Source organism: Daucus carota, chromosome 9, assembly GCF_001625215.2.
Source record: "Daucus carota subsp. sativus chromosome 9, DH1 v3.0, whole genome shotgun sequence".
NCBI lineage: Eukaryota > Viridiplantae > Streptophyta > Magnoliopsida > Apiales > Apiaceae > Daucus > Daucus carota.
This window is the reverse complement of record NC_030389.2, coordinates 41,438,759-41,463,059: the sequence shown is the minus strand read 5'-3', so window position 1 is coordinate 41,463,059 and position 24,301 is coordinate 41,438,759. Positions and strand designations below refer to the sequence as shown.

The window sequence follows — 24,301 nt, the reverse complement described above, 5'->3', positions numbered from 1 at the left end:
TTCCAAATTTTATATTTTGTGCACTTCTAGTATAACCGGACGTATTGTATATCTAATTTGTATAATTTGTATTTTCTGTTGGGATGAGCATTGACACCGACCCGCTCCCGATCTAGATCCGGATCCGATCCCCGCACTAAACGGTAAGAGGATTCGTGATTTTTTTCGGATACTGACCGAGGAATGGGATGATTTAAAAAAAAAAATCAGGGATCAGATCGGGTATGATTTTTTTTATGTTCCCAACCCGATTTTCCCCGAATTCATATTTATATACTCATATATATTATATATAAATACATTTGTTGGCATTTTATGTGATTTTATTGGATTTTTGTGTGTTACAAACAACTTCACCAACATGTTCAAGACTGTTTTAAAAAATTGATGGAGGGATGAGTCGATCTTATGACATATGTGTAGTAGTTTTTGGCATGATGTCACTATTTAATCTTTACTCCCCGTTATTATTGTTTTTACTTTTGATTTATTTTGCAAGATAAAAAACTTAGCGTTTTTAAATTTATTCTAGCATAAAATTTGCATAAATTACAATACCCGAATCCCCAGACCCTAATTGGGCCAGATATGTGGAATCAAATATAATCCCCGTTAGGGATTAGGATGGGGATAACACTACCCGACTCCGAAGTGACCTGATACTCATCCCTAATTTTGTGTACTTATGCCGTGTAATTTTTATATTCTTTAAAACAATTTTTAAATTTTTTATTTTATATCATTATTTCATCTATAATCATTGTTTTAAATATGTATTCAAATTTACTCTAACCAATATTACCATTTACTTACATATAATAGATATATTTAATGTACACATATTTTACAATTTTATTCATGAATAACAGTTTTATTCCATATGAAAAGCTTGACCTCCGTAATGTTAATTTGTATTTGAAGTAATCTCTTCAAATATAAAGATATAAATGATAATCATTGAAAAATGATTTTATAAGATTCAAACCTCTTAAATGAAGGAGTTAGTATGTATAATTGTTGGCGATTTCCTTGTAGTATCAATCGAATAATATGTGTATATCTTAACTACGAATAATATTATTATATGTGTATCGTCACTAGTTGAGCAAAAATCATGTTAACTAATCATTTTTTTAGTCACACACAGTAGCACTCAGTAAAATGAATATTGTAAATGAACAATAACATCACTTGTAGGTTTTTCGGTTGCCTGTACACCGATAATCTTTTTTTCGTTTAATTGATGTATTATCGATGATGATCCATAATTTCAGTGTTGCTGCTTAAAGTTAGAAAAATTGATGAGAAATTGAAGATGAGAAATTAAAAATAATCCATTATAATTACATGCAGTATTTTTACAAATATTTTTAAAAATTTATTATTTTCACAAAATATTTGAAAATCATGTATTTTTGTAAAAGATGCTTTTGACTTGGATATTTATAAGAAAATCCTTAAAAGAATGATAATATAATCAAATAAAAACACATTATATTTCTAATGAATAGTAAATTTAAAAGTTTACTTAAACTCATACTTGACATGAGTCATAAATTAAATACAGTTTTCATGTAATAAATATTTAACTTAATCTTAAACATACGAAAAGAGTTAGTGCGTGTTAAACAAATGTAATGTATTGATTTGTTTTTGTAATAATTTTAAATAAATGTTACCCCTTTGTTTTTTTTATATTTGACGCTTTGATTTTGGGCACGTATTTTTAAGTGTTTTGACCGGGTAGTTTAAAATATTATTTATTAAATTTTACTTTTTTAAATAAAGATATATAATCAAAATTTTAATTCACAAAAAAAATCAATCAAAAATAATAATTTTTACTATCCAGTCAACTCACATAAAGATGTGTGCCAAAAATCAAAACATCAAATAATAAAAACAGGAGGAGTATAATGGAAAGTTCTTTTTTCCTTGAGACCTTTAAAAAAGAGAAATAGTTCGTATGGAAACGGAGGGAGTGAGTAATAAATATTAATATATAGGGTTCTACTTCAATAAAAACTACCATAGAAACTAAATAGAAACCAATGTGATTAAATAGAATGATGCGGGTTTTGGGATCAGGTTTGAACCTTGAGGTGGGCCTAGACGGGGTTTAAGTGGGACCTAGTAGGGCTGGGTCGGGGCCTAGTGGGGCCAATGTTTGGCTCTTTAAGATTGTCTGGAGCCTGTCCAGGGCTTGTGAGGAGCCTTGGCGAGGTCTTAGCGGGCCCGGATTGGATTGAGTGGGGTTGAGGGTAAGTTTTAGATGGGTGATTACATGTAGGGGGTGGGTGATGACATATAATATAAGGGTGAGTGAGATCATTTAGATATGATTTCTCTTGATTTACATTATAATTTTAGTTTTATTTTAACGCATGGTTTCTATTTGACAACTGCGTATGATTATAGCCGGCATAATTCCGCTCTATAATAAAACTAAAATTACACTAATATTTATTAATGAAATTACACACCTAGAGGGGGGGTGAATAGGTGTTATGGCTAATATACCCGATTTTTATAAGTTACCGAATAATTAATCTGTCAAAGACACCCTGCTGTTAATTTTCAGAGTAAACTGTTAGCCTGCTAATAAGATAAATGCAATGCAGATAATGTAAAGCAGTATGCTAGCAACACCAAGAATTTTAGCCAGGTTCGACCCCTAACCCTAATGGTCTACGTCCTGGTCCCCTACCAACTGGTAAGAGATTATATTATTAATCAATAATAGCAACGATTACAAGATTCAATAATATAACTCCCTTTCTCCCTTGTTCCTGTTATCAGCCTGCTGAAACCCCTGAACCACGAACCAAAAGCCTACCAAGACCTATACTTCCCAAGTATACTCTTCTAGCTAACTAGTTCCCTTGTTCCCTTGTTTCACAAGCTGGATACACAGCAACAAAACATTACACCTTGAACAATACAATGAATAAGTGTAATACAACCGAAACTATGAACTCTCAATATAGATATATATGCAAATATAAGTATTAGAGCTCAACAAAGATTTAGCAATGTAAAGAGTTGTATTTCAGAAAGCTTGGTGTGTTCTCCTTGTTCTCAAAACCGAAACCACACTCAAGTTTATATACATCATACCAACGGTCATAATCCAACAAATTTCCCAACGATCTTGGTAACAACCTCACGTTTAAATTTGAATTGAATGATGAACGTTTGAATGAAGTAAGATTACTGAGTAAAGGATAAGTTACGTTTGAAATCATCTCAGCAAAGATATTTAAACTAAAAACCCGTTTGAACAAAGTAGGAGTTTGTTAAAGATAAAATCGATTTGAAATAAAATCTCCTATTTGTTAGGAAAACGTTTTTGAATGAAACTCTTTATAAAACTGAGCTCTAATATTTATATCAGATATATATAAATATTAGAATCCTTACAAAGTCGTTTCCTATTAATTCTCCTTGAAAATAGACTTTGATCTTTATCCGTCTGTTTCTCTGTTCACGCTGTAAGTCTGCTGATAGCTTGAAAATATTCCTGTAAGCTTGCTGACAGCTATAATCATGCTAACATCCTGAAATACTGTTAGTCCGCATAAATAACCTTTGATAGCATGCTTACACATATCAGTTTCATGTTATTAGCTTGCTGTTAGTGTCATCATCAAAACCTTGAGAGTATCAATCTCCCCCTTTTTGATGATTACACTATATTAGGAAAAGTAGTTAACTCCCCCTAAATATAGCAATCTAATATCACTAAACTTTAACAGTTATCACAAAGAATATAATCTAACAAATATCTAATTCACAGATATGCATGCAATATTAACTAACACATAAACAATTAATCAAAGCAAATTGCATAGATACTTAACCAGGATAAACCACCTGGTATCCAAAATATTATCCAACAAAACAAACCAAGTTAACTCAGGATAAACCACCTGAGACCAGCAAATTTAAATCCAAACCAACCAACAAACTTAGTCTTAGAAACAAAACAACTTAGGGCCAATAATGTACTTAAGCAGATAACACAAACTTAAGTAAAAGTATTATTAATTTCCTAATTTCCTCCCCCTTAATCATTAAAAAAGGTTAGAAAATCAGGTTCCAGCCTTGTCCTGCGCGTCCTTCTCCAGACCATATTTCTTGGCAAGTTCTGCCGCAACCGCGTTCCTAGCCAGCATCTCTTCCCCTGCAGCAGCATACTTGGAGTCTGTACCAGCAGCTTCCTTGAGTGCATCCATACATGTTCTCGGCCTTGGACTATCTGTAGCATCATCTTCTGAAGTGAAAGTGGCCTTGACATCAGATGAACCACCAGACCCATACATCCGCTTGCAAAGTTCATATGCAAAGCTTCCAGAACTGCACTTCTCAGAAGCAGTTGAAGTTCGAGCCCCGAACATCATATCCTTCCAAAAAGCAAACTGAGTATTCAACTCAGCCATCTGCTCAGAGAGCTGCTTCTGCCCATCTATCACATCCTTGTGATTTGCTCGAAGTTCATCCATATAAGCATGAATCTCGTGTGCAGAGATTCCCAAGTCAACAACGTTCACAGATTGAGCAGGAGGTGTAGGTGGAGACACCTCAACAACAACCAACTGACCATCCTTATCCAACTTCAAGTTTGATTGAGTTAAGAATTTCATATCAAGAAATTCTTTAGCAGACACAGAATCCTCACCAACAAAAGACACCCCAAACCACTCAAAAACTCTTGTCAACAAAAACCCATATGGCAGTCCACCAGATGACTTACCCTCAACTGAATCCAGCATATTCTTTAAAATCAATTCAGCTAAATCAAATTTTCTACCAGCCATTATCATTGAAACAACAACAATATCTTGTGAAGACAAATTTGACCTAGTACCAAGTCTTGGACTGACATTCTCAATAGACAGTTTAAAAAGTGCTTGAGCAAGTGGAAGTAGTTGTGTAGTGGAAGGAAACATAGTATCAGAAACATTCTCAGACCCAGTTATCAATTTCAACTGGTCGTTGTGAGAAAAACCCTCGACATCTTTCGGACCTCTCTTAGTATGGATAGACACAGTAGATGGTGGAATTTTTAAAATCGCACCCAAAAACATCGATGACAAACAGATCTTAACATCCGAAACAAAAGAAACAAACTGATCCGACCCAACCAGTTGAAGGTTTGCATAAAACTCACGCACTAAATCAGGATAGCAAGTTTTAGGCAAATCAACTAAGAAAGATTGAAACCCTAGATCCTCAAACAACTTAACAATACCACAGGTAAAGAGAGTTTTGCCGGAAATAGGCTTACCCAAGATGACTTTCCGACCAGCGAGTCCTCGAACAGCAAGAACTTCCGATTTGACCTTCTTCTGACCCGATTCAACTCCAGTATCACCACGATTTACTCCAGACAACTCATCACCGCTTTCCACCGTGACCAACTCATCATCATCTTCATCAATTAACTTCCGCTTTTGTGAAATAGATGTAGGCTGTGGGGTGTGGGCTTTGAGATTAGCTCTCGTCTTCTTCCTCATTGCGACACGGAGACCGATTGATGCAATGGTGAGTACGAAGAGTTTTCGGAGAAGTAGCGATAAAACCCTAGCGTCTCGGGGAGGAGTATATATGTAGTTGAAGAGGCGTGGAGAGAGTATTGATTTTAAAACTCTTTTAACAATTATCAGGGGAGTAGTTTTAGGAATAAAATTAAACGAACTAAAATTCCTAAAATAACTCATGTTAATCTATTATAAACCGAAAGAGTTAAAAGATGTTAACACTACTTATCTCTTATCACATATATATATCCATTTGATCTAATTTGAATTTTAAATCTTATCATAAATTTACACAGATAAGCACATAATCACGTATCAAAATTCAACACAAAATTTCAACTTTCTAAGCTTACAACGGCAATATCATTTAAGAGCACAAATTTCAAATTAACACTTAAACTGACCGGCATGCAAAATAAACATGAATTGTATAAAAAACTAGGAGTAAGCTGATAGTACCCGGACCACGCTTAAGAGCCTGCTGACTGCACATCACACATACCCAATTCCCTTCTTAGCACGACATAACGTTCTTCAGGAAGAGGTTTTGTGAAGATGTCAGCTAGCTGATCTGCTGTAGCCACAAAAATAAGCTTGACAGCACCCTTTGCAACATTGTCTCTCAGAAAATGATGTCTAACATCAATATGCTTTGTCCTTGAATGATTGACTGGATTTTCTGAAATGTTGATTGTACTTGTGTTGTCACAAAAGATAGGAGTTTGCTTGCATTTGATTCCAAAGTCCTTCAATTGTTGTCTCATCCATAGCATTTGAGAGCAACAGCTACCAGCTGCTAAATACTCCCCCTCAGCCGTAGATAGAGCAACTGAAGTTTGCTTCTTGCTTAACCAAGAAACCAAGCTTTGACCCAAAAATGCACAAACACCACTTGTACTTTTTCTATCAGTTTGACTACCTGCATAATCTGCATCACTATACCCAACAAGATCAAAAGCATTTGTGATAGGATAGAATAAGCCCAAAGTAATGGTTCCACTTAAATATTTAAATATTCTTTTAACAGCTTGTAAGTGAGAATCCTTTGGTTTTGCTTGAAATCTAGCACAAACACAAACACTATACATAATATCAGGTCTAGAGGCTGTAAGATAAAGTAAACTACCAATCATACCTCTATATATTCGAATATCAACATCTTTACCATTTTCATCTGCTGTCAGCTTGCTGACAACGCTCATTGGTGTTGATTTCGCCTTGATATTCTCATATCCAAATCTTTTGAGTAGATTCTTGATATACTTGGATTGATGCACATAAATTCCTTCTGGAGTTTGCTTAATTTGGAGCCCCAAGAAATAATTGAGCTCTCCCATCATGCTCATGTCAAACTCACTATGCATGCACTTTGAAAACCACTTACACAAAGAATCATTAGTAGAGCCAAATATAATATCATCCACATATATTTGAACAACTAATATATCTTGACCTTTAATAATGGTAAACAAAGTAGGATCAATTTTACCTCTAATGAAACCATTTTTGATCAAAAATTCACTTAACCTTTCATACCATGATCGAGGTGCTTGCCTTAATCCATATAGTGCCTTCTTGAGCTTGTAGACACGGTTTGGATATTTTTCATCCTCGAATCCTGGTGGTTGCTTGACATAAACTTCTTCTTTTAGATATCCATTTAAGAATGCACTTTTGACGTCCATTTGATGTAGCTTGAACTTCTTGTAGCATGCAAATGATAACAGCATCCTAATAGATTCCAATCTTGCAACCGGAGCATATGTTTGATCAAAATCAATCCCTTCTTGTTGATTGTATCCTTGTGCGACAAGTCTAGCTTTGTTCCGAGTGATAGTACCAAATTCATCAACTTTATTCTTGAATACCCATTTGGTTCCAACAATTGAAGCATCCTCTGGTGGATCTACAAGTTCCCAAACATCACATCTTTCGAATTGATTGAGTTCTTCTTGCATTGCCATGATCCAATTTTCATCTTGTAAAGCTTCTTGAACATTCTTTGGTTCCTCTTGAGCTATGAAGGCAGCATAAGCACAAATGTTGGCTTGAGCTTTCCTTGTCTTGATTCCAGCTGATTTATCTCCAATGATCAACTGAGGAGGATGATTCTTCACTGTTCTAGTTGATTTTGGTAGATTATGTTGAGCTATGACTTCTTCATTCCTTGTAGTCTGCCTAGGAGGAGTCTGATCAACAACATTTTGGCTTGCTGATGAAGTATGACCTCTGGATTCATCCAATGTAAGCTTTGACATCTTATCCAAAGTTTCTTCAAGAGATGGAGTGGATTCAGTAGCTTTATTTCTTTCTGAAGTTGTGGCAGTTGACTTGTCAGCTTGCTGATTTCCAGTTTCCTTCACTGTCAGCTCGCTGCTAGTACCTGTACCTGCACATTCTTCCTCATCCCTTGCAAGATCATCAGTAGACTCTTGAAATGAAACATCAATAGACTCTTCAACAGTATGTTTAGAAAGATTATACACTCTATAAGCACGACTTGTTAAAGAATAACCCAAGAATATAGCTTCATAAGATTTAGAGTCGAATTTACCATCCCTATCAATGGTTTTGAGTACGAAGCACTTAGATCCAAAGACTTTGAAGTAGCTAATGTTAGGCTTCTTTTTCCTTAGCAAATCATAAGGAGTCTTGTTGAGAATTGGCCTGATAAGCACTCTGTTAAGAACATAGCATGCTGTATTGACAGCTTCTGCCCAAAAGTTTCTTGGCAGCCTGCTCTCCTGCAGCAATGTCCTAGCTGTTTCTTGTAAGGACCTGTTCTTACGCTCTACAACTCCATTTTGCTGAGGTGTACGAGGTGCTGAGAACTCATGTGAGATTCCTCTTTCTTCACAATAAGTAATGAGTCTTTTTGGAATTCACCACCATGATCACTTCGAATACCTACAAGTCTTGTATCTAGCTTGTTCTCAAGCAACTTGATTAGTTTCTCAAATTCACTAAAAGCACAATCTTTAGTACGCAAGAATAATACCCAAGTGAATCTAGAATAATCATCAACAATAACAAAGGCATATTGTTTACCTCCAATACTCTTATAAGCTTCGGGACCAAAAAGATCCAAGTGAAGAAGCTCTAAAGGTTTAGAAGTAGATACCATTTTCTTTGCCTTATGTGGAGTCCTTGTTTGCTTTCCCAATTGACAAGCAGAACATGTCTCCATCTTGACATACTTAAGCTTTGGTAGTCCTCGAACAAGCTTCTTTGCTGACAGCTTGCTGAGATGATCCATATGAGCATGTCCAAGCCTTCTATGCCAAATTTCTGGATTATTATCCACAGCTGCTAAACAAACACCTGCCTCCTGTTCTTCAAAGTTCAAAACATATATATTTCCTTCTCGTTTTGCAACTAGAGGAGTTTTGTTAGCACCAACAAGTATAGTACATTCATCCTTACCAAAGTTAACAATATGACCATCATCAAATAACTGACTTATACTAAGCAAGTTATAAGTAAGACCTTTAACATATTGTACCTTGTTGATAGAAATGATACTATTACCTATAGTTCCTTTGCCAAGAATAGGAAGAGTTTTGCTATCACCAATTGTGACACGTCCACCCTTCTTCATCTTCAAGCTTAGAAACTGAGATTTGTCTCCACTCATGTGCCTAGTGCATCCACTATCCAATATCCATTGATTTGGCTTTACTTTAGACACGAGACAAACCTACAAAACAAACACAACCAACTCAACGTTTTGGTACCCAAATTTTGTTGGGTCCAGCAGTGTTAGATGATAAAACATATAGAACATTTAGATCAGATTTCTTGATCCACAGTTGGACCACTTTAGAACTCTTCTTCCATGTTCTGCCAGTCTTATCAGCATACTGTCTAGGAGCTGTCTTCTGTCTGTTTGTGTTGTCAGCATACTGTCTGTGAGCTGACTTCCTTTCCCAGCTTGCTGATTGAGAATTCTTCATTGGACAATTATTAGCAAGATGGCCCTTCTTTCCACACTTGTGACAAGTCACCCAAGGCATGGCATAATTGTATGGAATGCCATTTTTCCCTTCATATCTCATTGATGATGTGGATGTAGAAGCTGCACCAATGCCTCCTTTGTCATGAGAACCTTTAGCTTGTTTCATCATAGATTTGAGACTTTCTTCTCCTTGAACAAACTTTCCCATGGCTTTCTGAAGATCTTTGACTTCTTGCTCCAATGATTTGATCTTTTCAGCTTGAATAGAGATTTCGGCTAAGCTTTGAGCTTTGCTTAACTCGAATGCCTCCAAGCCAGCATCCTTAGCTTTAAGATCTGCTCTCAGCGAGCTGAGTTCCTTCATAAGTGTATCATTTCTTCTTTGGATTTGCATGTTGTTCCCTTCAAGTTGTGAGATTTGTTCCTTGAGAGTAGCAATGATTCCACTGCTTGCCTTGGTACTCTTTTCATTCAAGAAATCACCTATGACTTTCTTCAAATGAACATTTTCTTTCTCGAGCTCATAGTTCTCATTCTTTAGATCAATGAGTTCCATAATTGATAGACAACTCTTATCCTGCATGGTTAGTTCACAAGATGTTGTATCAATAGAATGTAATTCAGAATTAATAGAATGTACCTCACTATTAGTCTCTGAATCCGAATCGGTTGTCTCTATTGAGCCATCGAGACCAACAAGAGCCAAGTTAACCATCTCATCACTTGAAACATCAGAAGCTGATTCATCTTCATCATCACTCCATGTGAGAAGAGCCTTTGATTTCTTTTTGTTCTTGTAATCAGCTTGCTGTTTAGACGGCTTAGACTTGTTTTTCAGCTTGTAGCAATCCCTTTTGAAATGTCCTTTCTTGCCACATTCGAAACATGCATCATCTTTTGGATCTTTCTTTGCACCAAACGCTTTGCCCTTTTCTCTTTTCATCTTATTCTTCTTTTCAATCATTCTCTTGATTTTTCTGGACATAAGAGCTAGATCCTCATCTGATTCTGTTTCCTCATCTGATTCCAGCCTGCTGGCAGTAGAGTGGAGTGCAAGATTCTTCATTTTCTCTGTTGGCAGCTTGCTGCTTTCTGAGCTGTTAGCTTCAATTTTAGATTCAAATTGTTCCAACTCAGCAAATATAGCCAGGTGATCCATAGTATCAATGTTGAGAGCTGACTCCAATGCTGTGACCTTTGCACCATATTCGAACGGAGCTGCATTTAGAATATTCATGTTGATTTCCGATTGAGGAATCTTTTTCCCAAGTCTTTCAAGGCTGTTAAGAGTAACTTGAAATCTAGCTTGGCTTTCACGAATGGATTCCCCCTTCTTGATAGCGAAGCTTCCAAATTCTTTCATGAGCTTTCCGAGCTTGACCTTCTTTAGACCTTGTGATCCTTCATGATACGTTTCCAATGCATCCCAAATTTCCTTTGCTGTTTTGAGAGAGGAGACCTTGTCATATTCAGCTTGATTCAGCCCATTGATCAATGTACTCCTTGCTTTTCCATTGGCAGCAACCTTTGATAGCTCGTCCGTTGTGAGAACATCAACGTCCTTGACTTTGCCATTGCCATCCAGATATTCATAAGGACCTCTTTGCACAACTCTTTGCATTAGGGGATCTCTGGATAGATGAGCCTCCATTTGGCCTTTCCACCAATTGTAGTTGTCAGAACCCGTGAGGAGAGGAGCTCTAAAATCGGACTTTCCCTGAAAGTTATCAGCCATATCGATCGATACTATTCCTGTTACAGAAGTATTAGTACAAACACAGCTCTGATACCAATTGAAATTACACACCTAGAGGGGGGGTGAATAGGTGTTATGGCTAATATACCCGATTTTTATAAGTTACCGAATAATTAATCTGTCAAAGACACCCTGCTGTTAATTTTCAGAGTAAACTGTTAGCCTGCTAATAAGATAAATGCAATGCAGATAATGTAAAGCAGTATGCTAGCAACACCAAGAATTTTAGCCAGGTTCGACCCCTAACCCTAATGGTCTACGTCCTGGTCCCCTACCAACTGGTAAGAGATTATATTATTAATCAATAATAGCAACGATTACAAGATTCAATAATATAACTCCCTTTCTCCCTTGTTCCTGTTATCAGCCTGCTGAAACCCCTGAACCACGAACCAAAAGCCTACCAAGACCTATACTTCCCAAGTATACTCTTCTAGCTAACTAGTTCCCTTGTTCCCTTGTTTCACAAGCTGGATACACAGCAACAAAACATTACACCTTGAACAATACAATGAATAAGTGTAATACAACCGAAACTATGAACTCTCAATATAGATATATATGCAAATATAAGTATTAGAGCTCAACAAAGATTTAGCAATGTAAAGAGTTGTATTTCAGAAAGCTTGGTGTGTTCTCCTTGTTCTCAAAACCGAAACCACACTCAAGTTTATATACATCATACCAACGGTCATAATCCAACAAATTTCCCAACGATCTTGGTAACAACCTCACGTTTAAATTTGAATTGAATGATGAACGTTTGAATGAAGTAAGATTACTGAGTAAAGGATAAGTTACGTTTGAAATCATCTCAGCAAAGATATTTAAACTAAAAACCCGTTTGAACAAAGTAGGAGTTTGTTAAAGATAAAATCGATTTGAAATAAAATCTCCTATTTGTTAGGAAAACGTTTTTGAATGAAACTCTTTATAAAACTGAGCTCTAATATTTCAAAGTCGTTTCCTATTAATTCTCCTTGAAAATAGACTTTGATCTTTATCCGTCTGTTTCTCTGTTCACGCTGTAAGTCTGCTGATAGCTTGAAAATATTCCTGTAAGCTTGCTGACAGCTATAATCATGCTAACATCCTGAAATACTGTTAGTCCGCATAAATAACCTTTGATAGCATGCTTACACATATCAGTTTCATGTTATTAGCTTGCTGTTAGTGTCATCATCAAAACCTTGAGAGTATCAATTAACACCATTGATTATTGATGCGTCTCACAAAAGATAATTGAGCATGTGCAATTGTGCATGATCTGTCCCTTGATAAACTAAAGCAACACACATACATATAGGGATCGACATGCATGTGCTCCTGCCCACCTTCACACGATATACAATTCCAAACCCCATTAAATTCCGTTCATTCAAGAACCTCATAGCTACATTCATCTGTCAAACACATAAAATAATACTCCTGCATATCTGTATATCCATACAATCTCTCCATATATAAACATAAACAACTGGTGTTAAATCAATACACCCATCAACATTCACATGGCCTTGCTCCCTCATTCACTAACTTTCCCATGAATTAATCAATCATTAATTAATATACAAGTAATAATAAAATCAGAGTACAAGATTTGAGGATCTTGTGACCCAATAAAAAAATGAAAATAAACAAACACTTTAATTCAAGGATGAAAAACTCAGAGAGCAAACAACAAGTATGAAAGAAAGGGAAAAAGAAAGGATTATTTAGCTGGAGCAAGGCATTAAAAATGAACAAGGCAGACAATGAGAAAGTTTATTGCTTCTTGTCCACTAAAAATGTCCCAAACTTTATAATAATATAAGCTATATACTGTCAAATTAAAAATAACAGACACATCCAAACAACAATCCTGCTTTATAGATCCATGTTCGCTACTTGCTTCAGCAATAATTATCAACCAGGTCACTTTCGGCATGCTTGCCTTAGTTTATCAGCACCTGCTCTTGCACTTCTCCATGGCTCTTGGTGCTGTTATATTATTCATTGCATGCAAATTAAATTAATTATAATTAAATATATATTCTCTATAGTTTAAGTTAATTTAATTATGATTATAGTGAAAATTCGATAATACAAATTAACATACCAAGTCCAATGGCTTCTGATCCTTTCATTATGCGCAGACGCTTGCATGAATCAACAAACATCCTGCGATAAGAACTCGAATAATTAATATCTTTTTTCTCGATCTCAATATACGTAACAAAATCAATTTAGTTAACTTCGATAAATTGATAAAATGATCGAGTCGGACAAACTTTAATTAAACTGCAATTAAGATTGCAAATATGATACTCAAGGTGTTTAGTTAAGATAGATGATGTACTGTTATTAAGTTAATTAATTATAATTATATTGTACTTACTCCCATGGAACATCACCGACGAGCATCCAATCGCCATCCTTATCTTCATAGCTAGGCACATACTCAGAACTGTTGAGCAGATCCATAAGCTTGCTCTCATTCATGAAATCTATCATTCCTTGGGACCCGTAGTTACCTGAATATGTGTATTAAACAAACTGAAACTTGTTACAAGTGGTAATATAAATCTTAGAATATTGTTGCACTCACTTTGAGATATGGCAATAAGGCTTGTATTTATCCTAAGATCCACTTTCCATTAGGTAATCAACTTATTCCAATTTTACCGTGGACAAAAAATTACAAAATTATCAATAATAATAGTAAAATCCGGCGGAACTGGTAATTTGGTACACGAAACATGAATAGTATTGTACGTGATAATGACTTTATAAGCAATGAGATGGGAACTCAAATCTTTCGCGAGCCTAAACTCTGATACTATGTTAAGAGACCAATTCTCCTAGAATCTCAAAATGTTAGGAGTAGGGCTTAACAGGATCCTATTATATTCTAACACTATGAAAATAGGGTCAAAACCGAGCAAACATAAGAAGTATTAAGAGAGAAAAACTCACTCATGGTAAAGGAACTGAACATTTTGGCCAAGGCATCAGAGAGTTCTTGGTAACTCTTGTACATCTTCAAGTCCACCTTGCGAAGATAAGGCGCGCCGTCCATGGAGACCTTGACGAATGCAGCTGCCGTGCCGATCATGCTGTTTCCGGTGGCTGCAGACTTCTCAGTCTTCTCCTCAGTGGTGTTCTTCTGCACAGCCATTACATTCTTCCTGTAAGATCTCACTGGTGGCCAACCTACAACTTGAGCCCTGTCAAACAAATTAATGGCCACACTTTGTTACTACAAGTTTCATGCTATTCATAACAATAATTCAATAATAACATTTCGAAATATATTCAAGCTTGTACTTTCAAGCTGGCCAGAAATTAGCTACTAACCCTAATATGAGTAGTCTTAATTATTTGACTGGTTGACTTTATTTCCATGGCAGATATTTTTCATCAACCATGGAAATAAAAACAAAACTAAGGCTCCGTTTGTTCACCGGAAAATATGTTCTTAATTGTGCAGAATTTTTTCAAATAAGAAAACTAATATTTTACGAGAAACTGTTGAAATATAGCATGAGATCCATTTGATACATTTCTCTAACACTTTAAAGTTTTCGATAGAGTGGTTCACAACAACATGGTATCAAAACTCTGGTTTAGCAGAGGTCTCAGGTTCGACTTTCCGTCACATTGGAATATAGCATAAAAACTAGAAACATCAAGAGATATCATGGGAGCATGCATGATGGAATTATAAGTGTATGTGACATACTTGGCAGGTGGCCTAGAGACTTGATCCTTGTTCTTCTGATCCAACGAAACCTTGGTCTTGTCATGTTTGAGATCTAGGGCTGAGTCATCACCCTGGAGGTTGAGTTTCAGCTCAACCGTCTCAGAAAAGCCTCTCTTCCCAGAAGTCTTGACAATCTCTCCAGCTGCTTCACCTCCCCCAGGCAATCCAAGGCACAGCTCAGTCTTCAACATGTTTCTCTCTCCCTTGGCTTCAGAAATCACTGGCTATTTATCTCGCTTGCTTTGCTTTGTTTACTTGTGAAGATGGATGTGTTATAATGAGAGAGATTAATAGAGAGAAAATGCAATAATAGAACAAATGGGGGAGCCAGTGTATACAGTTTGATGGCCATATATACCGATGCCTGCATTCTGCTATCAAGTTTCAACGGCGGTTGTGGTGACACGTGGAGGTAGTTGGACTCTTGATCTTCTGGAATCAAGCGCATGTTACAAGCTGATAATTTTTTATTTTGCCTTTAACTTCCTCTAAGCTAGCTACTTGCACAATTTCATAAACAGAAATTGTAGCATATACTATAATTATGAGGTTATTATGAGAAGAGCGGTAATTATATCTAATAGGTGAAAATAGAGGAAAAGGGAGTATATTTATGTATTATAATTTATAAGTAAATACAAATTTAAATATTGTAATCACATTCAAATTTAATTGTCAATTTGCGGATAACATCACTACAAGAAAAACAGGTAAATTTGACTGATTTTTCCAGTTAAATTTAGTTAAAATTGACCGCGTTCGGTCAAATTTAGCTAATTTTGAACCGGAATCAGCGGTCAGTCATAACTTAATAGATTTTAGTCATTTCCGGTCAAAAATAGTTAAATTTGACCGGATAAAAGACGTACGCATCATGAATATGTATGAGTTTGATTTTCAATTTGATCTTAACTTGAACTCGAATTTGATATAATTATCAAAAACTCTCTTTTTTTCTTGTTTTTAACTCTAGGAACTAATTATCCTACTAATCACAGCCACATCTAGTCTATTCAATATGAATTCAAAAATCCGATAAACCTAATTTAATGATTATAAAGAAAATTAGTGTTATTGTGTTCTCCAATACCTAGAGCTAGTTCAAAGCCTAAAAAACTCGTGGAACACTGTGGTTGACACGAATTTATCTCAAGCCTATATTCTAAATTAAATCTAGTTATAGCATTATCATCAAACGGAGAGTTCAAGTACGTATTATCGAATTGTATAACAATGCTACACATATAAAGTGTAATTTTACATTGCCTCTCTTTCTATTAAATAAAACAGTACTCCCTCCGTTCCTTTTATTAATCGATTTGACTTTTTGCACGTATTTTGAGATGCAATAAAAATGTATTTCTACACATTATTTATTAAAAAAAAAATTTGAATAAAAATATAGATGTTAAACTTTTATTTAGAAAAAAAAAATTGAAAAATAATACGTGGAAGTATATTTTTTGTACACCTCAAATTACGTGCACAAAGTCAAAGCGACTATTATTTACGAACGGAGGGAGCAGTAACTATTGGAAGTATCTTTTGTAAACTTATACCTTGCACTAACAGAGGGAAATAACCCTACAATAAATGTAGGGAATCGAATGGCATGATGAGGGAAATTAGTGGCCTTGTGGTCCAATACTTAAAGAATCATTAATCAAACAACTCTTAATTTCCAATATAGAAATAAACCTGCATTAGATAAATTAATTAAGCTGCAAAGAATAACTACAATAAACAATTAATGTTGAAAAATGAGCAATCATGTTCTGTCAATTATACTCCTCCTCCATGTGGTATTTTCATAAAAACCAACCATTACCGTGAATATAGGCTTAGAGCAAGAGCCGCAAGGGCCTCCTCAGCGTCCTCACCACCTTATACGTACACATACATGTGTTTATACATATAAAAATATCTACTTCTTTTTAATCCTATAAAACATTATTGGGTGTAATAATTAGAGTAACTACATAAAGAATTATTAGAGCTTTAGGAGTGCTCTATGCTCTTTCCAAGAATGATATTCAAATCTAACTATACGCGGTGCATGGACCGTCCTCCGACCGTTGGTAGTTTACGCATAATTGCATATATATTCAACTAATTCTTTCTTTTTATTGTTGTGAATTGTATATTATGTAGTATAGCTACTTCATATAGAAAAACCACTATACATTATAAATAGACTAATTTATATAGCAAAACGGCCTCTATGTTATTATACATTCTAGATGGATTAATAATTTGTATCAATTTCTTACTTAAATAAACTGGAATAGCATAGGAGATAAATGGAATGGAAATGATTTTGTAGCTAAAATATATAATTGGGGTGTTTGGCTAACATAGAAGTTGGTTTTCTTTTTTTTCTTTTTTTTTTTAAAGCTAACTTGTGCTTGTGCATGACTATTTGGTAAATAAGTTTCATGGGCTTATTATGTGTTTGGGTCCTGTTCCCTGACAACCGTGTGTCAGGGAACAATTATCCAACACATCATGTCCCAGTCGTTGGATAACGATCCAACGGCTGGGACAAAACAAAAAAATTTAAACGATTCGCACTTTTTTTCCGCGGATGGACATGATTCTGCACGCTTTCCGCGCATAATATACACGAAACGCCTGGTTGTTTTTTAGCCTTCCGCTATTAATTTACGCGGAAAATACAGACCCAGTTCACATACCAAAGAGCATCGATATAACCAAACATACACAGTGCACACACGCGGATTTTGAAGAACAATCACAATCACACACATTCATACCAACATTAAAACAAACACCATGGCTGCATTTTTGTTGTGCACAATCAAGAAAAAACGTGATAGTAGTCAACCTTCACAGTGCACACGAGACAAGCAACGGATGAAATCGCGTGATCGCACAGAGAAATCGCACACATTGATCGCACAATCACCGGAACTGCTGTGTTTTTTGGTAACAGATGTGTATTTGAACTATTGTATGTGGTCGTGAATCTGAGACCCTCCAGCCCTTCCGCGATTATTTACAGCGGAGGATATTTCACAGATCCTCGTAAATTAAAGCGGATGGGGAGCGCAATCCAGTAGTTCCGCGGAAAAAAAGCGCGGATCGCTTAAAATTTTTTGTTTTGTCCCAGCCGTTGGATCGTTATCCAACGGCTGGGAGATGATGTGTTGGATAACTGTTCCCTGACACACGGTTGTCAGGGAACAGGACCCTATGTGTTTTGTGGATAGATTTCACAAGGTACAATGTGCAGCTTTTTTCTCTAGCCGCAATTGCTTCTTTATTTAATTATCCAAACACTTAAGTTGTGTTCACTTGTATGGCATGGAATTGAGGGAGATCAACTGATTTCGAATTTAAATGAACGATACAAAAGATTGTGGAATTGATAGATTCCGCGACCCATAAATATTAATCTTGTCCAAATACATATGATATCATATTTTACTATGTGTAAATAAATAAATTTGTCATATATAACTCATAAATTACTTTATCTTTCATGTCCAAAAGGACCATAACTTCTTGTTTCTTTTACATATTTAGCCTTATATTAATTAGATTTTAGGCCTTTGTTTCACTAAAGTGCAACTAATTTAAAGTAAAGAACAAAACAAAAGTTGTTACATAAGGAAATAAAATGTTTCAAGTTTATTTAACTTAAACAACGTGATATGTTTTCAAATTATATTCTAGAATTACATATTTAAGATGGTTTAATATTTTCTAAACACATAAATATATATTTGTTTTAAGAAGAAAAACATTTCTACTAAGAATAAAACAAACATTAATTATCTTTATCGTAACGAAAATGACTTGTATCTCAATGAATTATTCTCCTTGCAATATTCTAATAGAGGTGTGAATACAAGAATATATAAATTATTGTAACATTGAGAGAGAAATTAAACTCAACTTCTCTTTCGGTATTAATAAGCCTCTCTTAATTACAGGGTCGGCAGGATGTTGGAGGGAACATGATACTGCAAGCATGACCATGCTAGTCGCTATATTCACGGATTACAGAGAGATGGAAAGAAAAAGAAGAGGTTTTGTAAGACCTATAACTTAAAACGTTCTACTAGTACAATATAGATATATACTAATATTGTTTTAATAGTATTTAGTAGTATTTACATATGAAGACTCTTCCTCGAAACTCCGAAAATTGCAATTGGTCTTATAAATGAATGATTCAAGCTGCATAGACATGAACTTGTTATTTGGCGCTTATAAATGTCGGCGATGGTATGCATATGTGTTTTTGTTTTTTGAAAAACGTTCTAAGTACAAAATTTACAAGTAATATGATCAAAATAACGTGAAAAATAATCTCTAATAACGTAGATGAAGTAGTGTTTTGTTTTAAAATGCAAACGCTAATCGTGTAAAATTGTAATTTTTAAATGAAAGCAATCTAACTCTACTTCATGTAAGGTTTTAAGATCCCCCCAGCAACCCTAGAATCAAGAACTCCAACATTAACTATCCGAACCTTCTTGTTTTACACCAGCCATGAACAATCTTTTAAATAATCAAAATCTGAAAAAAAAAAAAATCAGCTAAAGAGATAGAAGAATCATCTACTTCAAGTATATGTAAAGAATCAAGTGAATCAATTAATTTGCTTATCTCAAAAGAATAAGAACAACCTATCATGAAGAACAAGATGAAACTATTCAACGATACTTCTGAGTTAACATAACTCCGTGTAACGTTTTGTTTTTTAAAAGAAAACGGTACACGATGTAGCGGTATATTCGGGGCCAAATTTGTGAGTAATGCTATTTGGGACATTAAAATTTGAAATTATGATGATGGGACTAACACCCAATTTTTTTTCACATTTTTAATTATTTTAATATATAAATTAATAATGATATTTACTTTTGTACCTAATAAATTATTATTGTTATTATTATTATTATTATTATTATTATTATTATTATTATTATTATTATTATTATTATTATTATTATTATTATTATTATTGTTATTGTTATTATTTTAATATTTGATATATTTTTTGTCAAATATTATTTGATTTATATTACTTCATGTACATTTGTCTTTGATTTTATTCAAATAGTTAGATTTTTATTTCAAAAAATTTTATTTTAAACATTTTTTCTTAGCCCATCTAAAATATCAATACGTACAAGCTCATATTTAAACACTAAACTCTCATGTGTGATCTTATGCCTTTAAAAATCATATTAGCCAAAAATTATAAATTAATTTTTAGATTAATTTTTATCACATTTATAATGTAAAATACATTAGTTTTACATTAAATTTTATCACAAATTATAACGACATGTAATCACTATTTAATATAGAAAACTGATAAATTACAAAATTTGTTAATAATAGCTATCAGTGATCATGTTGATGATTAATCGGTAAAAGTGTTAAGTAGTCGATTATGACAAATAGTAGTTGAAGTATAATAACACGGGGCATGGAGGGGATAAACTAACTAGACTCGATTCGTAAAACAAAAACTCCAGCTCGATTGAAAAAAACAAAAACTCCAGCTCGATTGAAAAAAGATTGATGTCTACTCGAATTACCGACCTAATTAATTATCTTTATATATTATCATATAAATATGTAGGTTCCTTATTTTTGGAATTTGCGAGGACTAGACAAAATATATATGAATAAATAAATTAGTAAAGACGGAAATTGTCCATCACAATGTAATGTACTTTGTGTTAGAATATTTAATCCGTCATTTAGTTACTTTCGGTCACAATTGCTCTTATTTATTCTAGTCTTAATCATAAACATTACTCGAAAAAATGTATGTGCGTTTCTAAACAATTTTTAAATTTTTATATCTTTGAAGATATAAAGTAAGTGTTTAGAACCAAAAAAAACTAATGTGTAATTGAAAATTCATCAAGCTTTAATGAATTTCAACTATTCCAAAAAAAATTAATTTTCGAATTGTTAGCATGATATATAGTTGTACAGGAGGCTGGGTGACAAGAACTCTGCTATTATCTTCTGACTTTCAAGTATGGTAGTTTAAAAGGCTTCTATTCGTTATAAAAGAAAAAACCAAGCAAAAGCTTGTTTAATTTAATTAGAATGGTTCTCCTAACAACCAAGTCGTCCTTTAAGCTTGATTTTTCAATTATCATAACTAATTACACAAAGAAACTAGCAACGGTACTTTATAATATTTAGAATTATTTAGACAACTCGATTAAAGTTGTATGAAATATAGAAAATTGAGTTTTGATGATTTACATCGATCATCAGGAGACAGGAAGCATGTTACATCAATGAATTGCGTGCATAATTAATTGTTAAATTAGTGTGGATAGTCATAGATTAATAGGTGAGCCACAAATGCGATAAATGAAGAATCTGCACCACAAAAATATGATTCCACTTGTTGGTTGAAATAGAGACAAATATATCCATGGTGGGGGCTGACCAACCCATTCACTGCTAGCTAGAATATAGAATGTCGATGTACTTATTTCTTCATATATATTACTCGCCAGCGCACTGCTTGCCTACCTGCTTCATTTCATCGAACTACTCTCATCTGCTTATTTATTCGGATCGGTGGTCTATTTATCTTGTGCTGGCTTCTCTTGACAATGTTGTTAAATGATCAATTCTCTCCAGATCCGAAAATGATTCGAGTCTCTCGTAAATCTGAGCTGTGGTATACCTGCAGATTGAGAACGAGTTCATCTAATACAACATGATATCGGAGTTCTGGTTTAGCAGATGTTTCAAATTTGATTCTCCACCACTCTTAATATTCTCACAATATAATATAGACACGAATATATTAATTGTGCCAAAGATGGGCGCTCGTGATCTATTTTTCAATAAAAAAATGAGATTTCAAGTGAGTGAAATTGTTGAAATATCTCATATTGTCCATTTAAGACATTTCCCTAACATCTTAAAATTTACATAAACTGATTATCAACAAATATATCTTTTATTATCAACAAATATATCTTTTACTATTTTCCAATTTGTCAAAAGTAATATACTTATATTTGATTGTTTATGACTTGAAGTCATTGCCGGTTGTTACAATTATAAAAAAGAGATCATCGTCGGAAGGTGAAGGACTAATAATTAAGTTTGGTCTCCATATAAATCAAGATCCTAGCTTTTCTAGGTTAAGTCATGCATGACGAACGAAGTAGTCTTATTTGACTCATCATATGCCACTGACTCTATTTCAAATGTTTTGCTGTCTCTACAACTTTTTTAAGAACAATAACTAAACGGCGTTGGACGGAAGACGTGGAGATTGATTACTGGTTATTTATCTGACAAAAAATATTATCTCATCCGTATTAGGTTAAAAGTGAATATACTTTGATTTTTAACGATCTCTAAAGAATAAAATTTTGTGAAGATACGAATAATATATCGTATTAGTCAACAATTGGAGATCAAAGATAGGCCTTTTTGAGATTAAAGCTGCAATGAGAAGTGCTCCCAGTTTTGTGCTAGCTAGTAGCTAGAGTATAATAATTGGGTATGCTTGATCCTCTATTAATCTTGGAGTTACTTTTAAGACAGAATCAAAGATCTCGAATTAGTTCATTGCGTCGCTGATTGACTAAGCTTTATAGCTCAGGATTCAGGAAGGATTAAACAATCTGAGTTTTGATTAACCTCAAGGCTGGGTGCACAAAAACTGTTCTCTGGGAAGAATCAAAGTTGTTCCCTGATATCTCTCCGTCTAGATATATCTGATAATATTGATGATAATCTTGACAGACTTTGTGGTGTGCAGATGTATTTCAGTTTCATATCCTTTCTGTTACTCGGCAGATTTTGATTCAAGTTTTTGAGCGGTTTGGTTGAGTTTAAAATTGTTATTTACGGTTTAAAATAATTTAATCACCTCTTTGGAAATTTGATTTTGTTGATTTGGATTTTATTTATTTGAAAATTAGATAATTTTTATTAAAAAATTTGAAATAACTAAGAGCATCTCCAAAGGTTGGCACTCTTCAAGGGGTGCCAATTTTGACACATCACTCAAAATATTATATTTTTTATTCAAACTCTTCCAAATCATTTTTAGCACCCTTGTTTCAAAATACACTCCAATGGTTGGATATATGGAGTTGGCACTCCAAAATGCCAACTTTATTAATAGAGAAATAATATTATATGTATTATTAAGACCACAAATGAAATTGGCACCCTACTTTATGGGTTGCCAACTTTTGGCACCCAAAAGCCAACTCACTTGGCACCCCAATAGCACTCCAACATCTCCAATTAGGGTGCCAACTAGAATGCCGATCCATGTCATGCCATGGCATTGACACCCCTCTTGGCATCTCCCATTGAAGATGTTCTAAGTCACTATCAAAAGTAACTCAAATTAACCTTCGATTTAAAGTCAGTTTTTGACTTACATGACTTTAAGATAGTTTCTGACTCATTAAACAAATATATAATTATCAGCTTAAAATCAAAAACAGTTTTAAATCCTGACTTACTGTTACTGTATAATTTATAATTTATAATACAACTAATAATATTTTTCAATTTCAAATCCGAAAACATTTCAGCCCCGGTTGATGAGTGGACGGATGACAGTACAATTATGTGAGATGTACAAAGGCGTGTCCAGACCTAATAATTGAATTATTTGAGTGAAAGAATTGGAATCTGCAGGTTACGGATACTCATTAATTCTCCAGTCGCATGCAGCTTTTCATGACTCACCTTAGGGTACGTCAATATATATAGCTACAAATAACTCCGGTTCGGTGCTTAATTCCATCACCATTATTGATGATAATGCACAGACAGCGAGAATATATAAGAGACAAGATATGCCTTTACTTCTCTTTAGCTCTTGGTAGCTGCTCTTTTCATGTAACTTGATTTCTTGTTCCATACATCTACGTCTTTCCAGCTCAAACATACCAGAGTAGATTATGAGTTATATATAGATATGCTTATTTTTAAGAAGAATAAACACATATATACCATACCATGCATTGTTGCATTAAATTATGAGAGCAGCTGAGAAGTTGTAGCTAGCCTGTAGTACTCCTTTCATGTGTGAGTTGCCAGAAGATGCATGGCCATTCATTTCCAGTGGTCCTGTTATGGAGGACCTCATGATATCAAGGTTTCCATGCATGGCCAAGTAGCTAGCTAGCTAGCTAGGGATTCTATTAATTATTCATGCTCCACATATCACATAACACAGGGGTATATGAAAGTTTCAGAAACTGTGATAATTTTTTTATGAGATCATCATTATTAATAGAATTAGAGTCAATAAAAATTTG

General features: G+C 34.4%; 1 protein-coding gene across 1 annotated transcript; it reads right to left on the bottom strand.

Annotated features, from left to right (window-relative positions):
• Positions 1–12,877: 12,877 nt before the first annotated feature.
• LOC108200255 (auxin-responsive protein IAA7) lies at positions 12,878–15,325 on the bottom strand. Its single transcript, XM_017368351.2, has 5 exons — positions 14,973–15,325; positions 14,207–14,457; positions 13,629–13,764; positions 13,350–13,411; positions 12,878–13,231 (listed from the first exon to the last, which is right to left on the bottom strand). The coding sequence occupies exons 1-5, from the start codon at positions 15,182–15,184 to the stop codon at positions 13,194–13,196; spliced, it is 699 nt and encodes a 232-aa protein (XP_017223840.1). The 5' UTR covers positions 15,185–15,325; the 3' UTR covers positions 12,878–13,193.
• Positions 15,326–24,301: the final 8,976 nt, after the last annotated feature.

What these genes read in the sequence shown, in the direction of transcription:
- LOC108200255 (XM_017368351.2), bottom strand. Translation starts at nt 15,184, where the DNA reads ATGTTGAAGACTGAGCTGTGCCTTGGATTGCCTGGGGGAGGTGAAGCA. An exon ending in GTTCAGTTCCTTTACCATGA is followed by an intron (nt 13,765 to 14,206) that starts GTGAGTTTTTCT and finishes ACACATATTCAG; the next exon opens with GTAACTACGGGTCCCAAGGA. An exon ending in GTCGGTGATGTTCCATGGGA is followed by an intron (nt 13,412 to 13,628) that starts GTAAGTACAATA and finishes TTCTTATCGCAG; the next exon opens with GATGTTTGTTGATTCATGCA.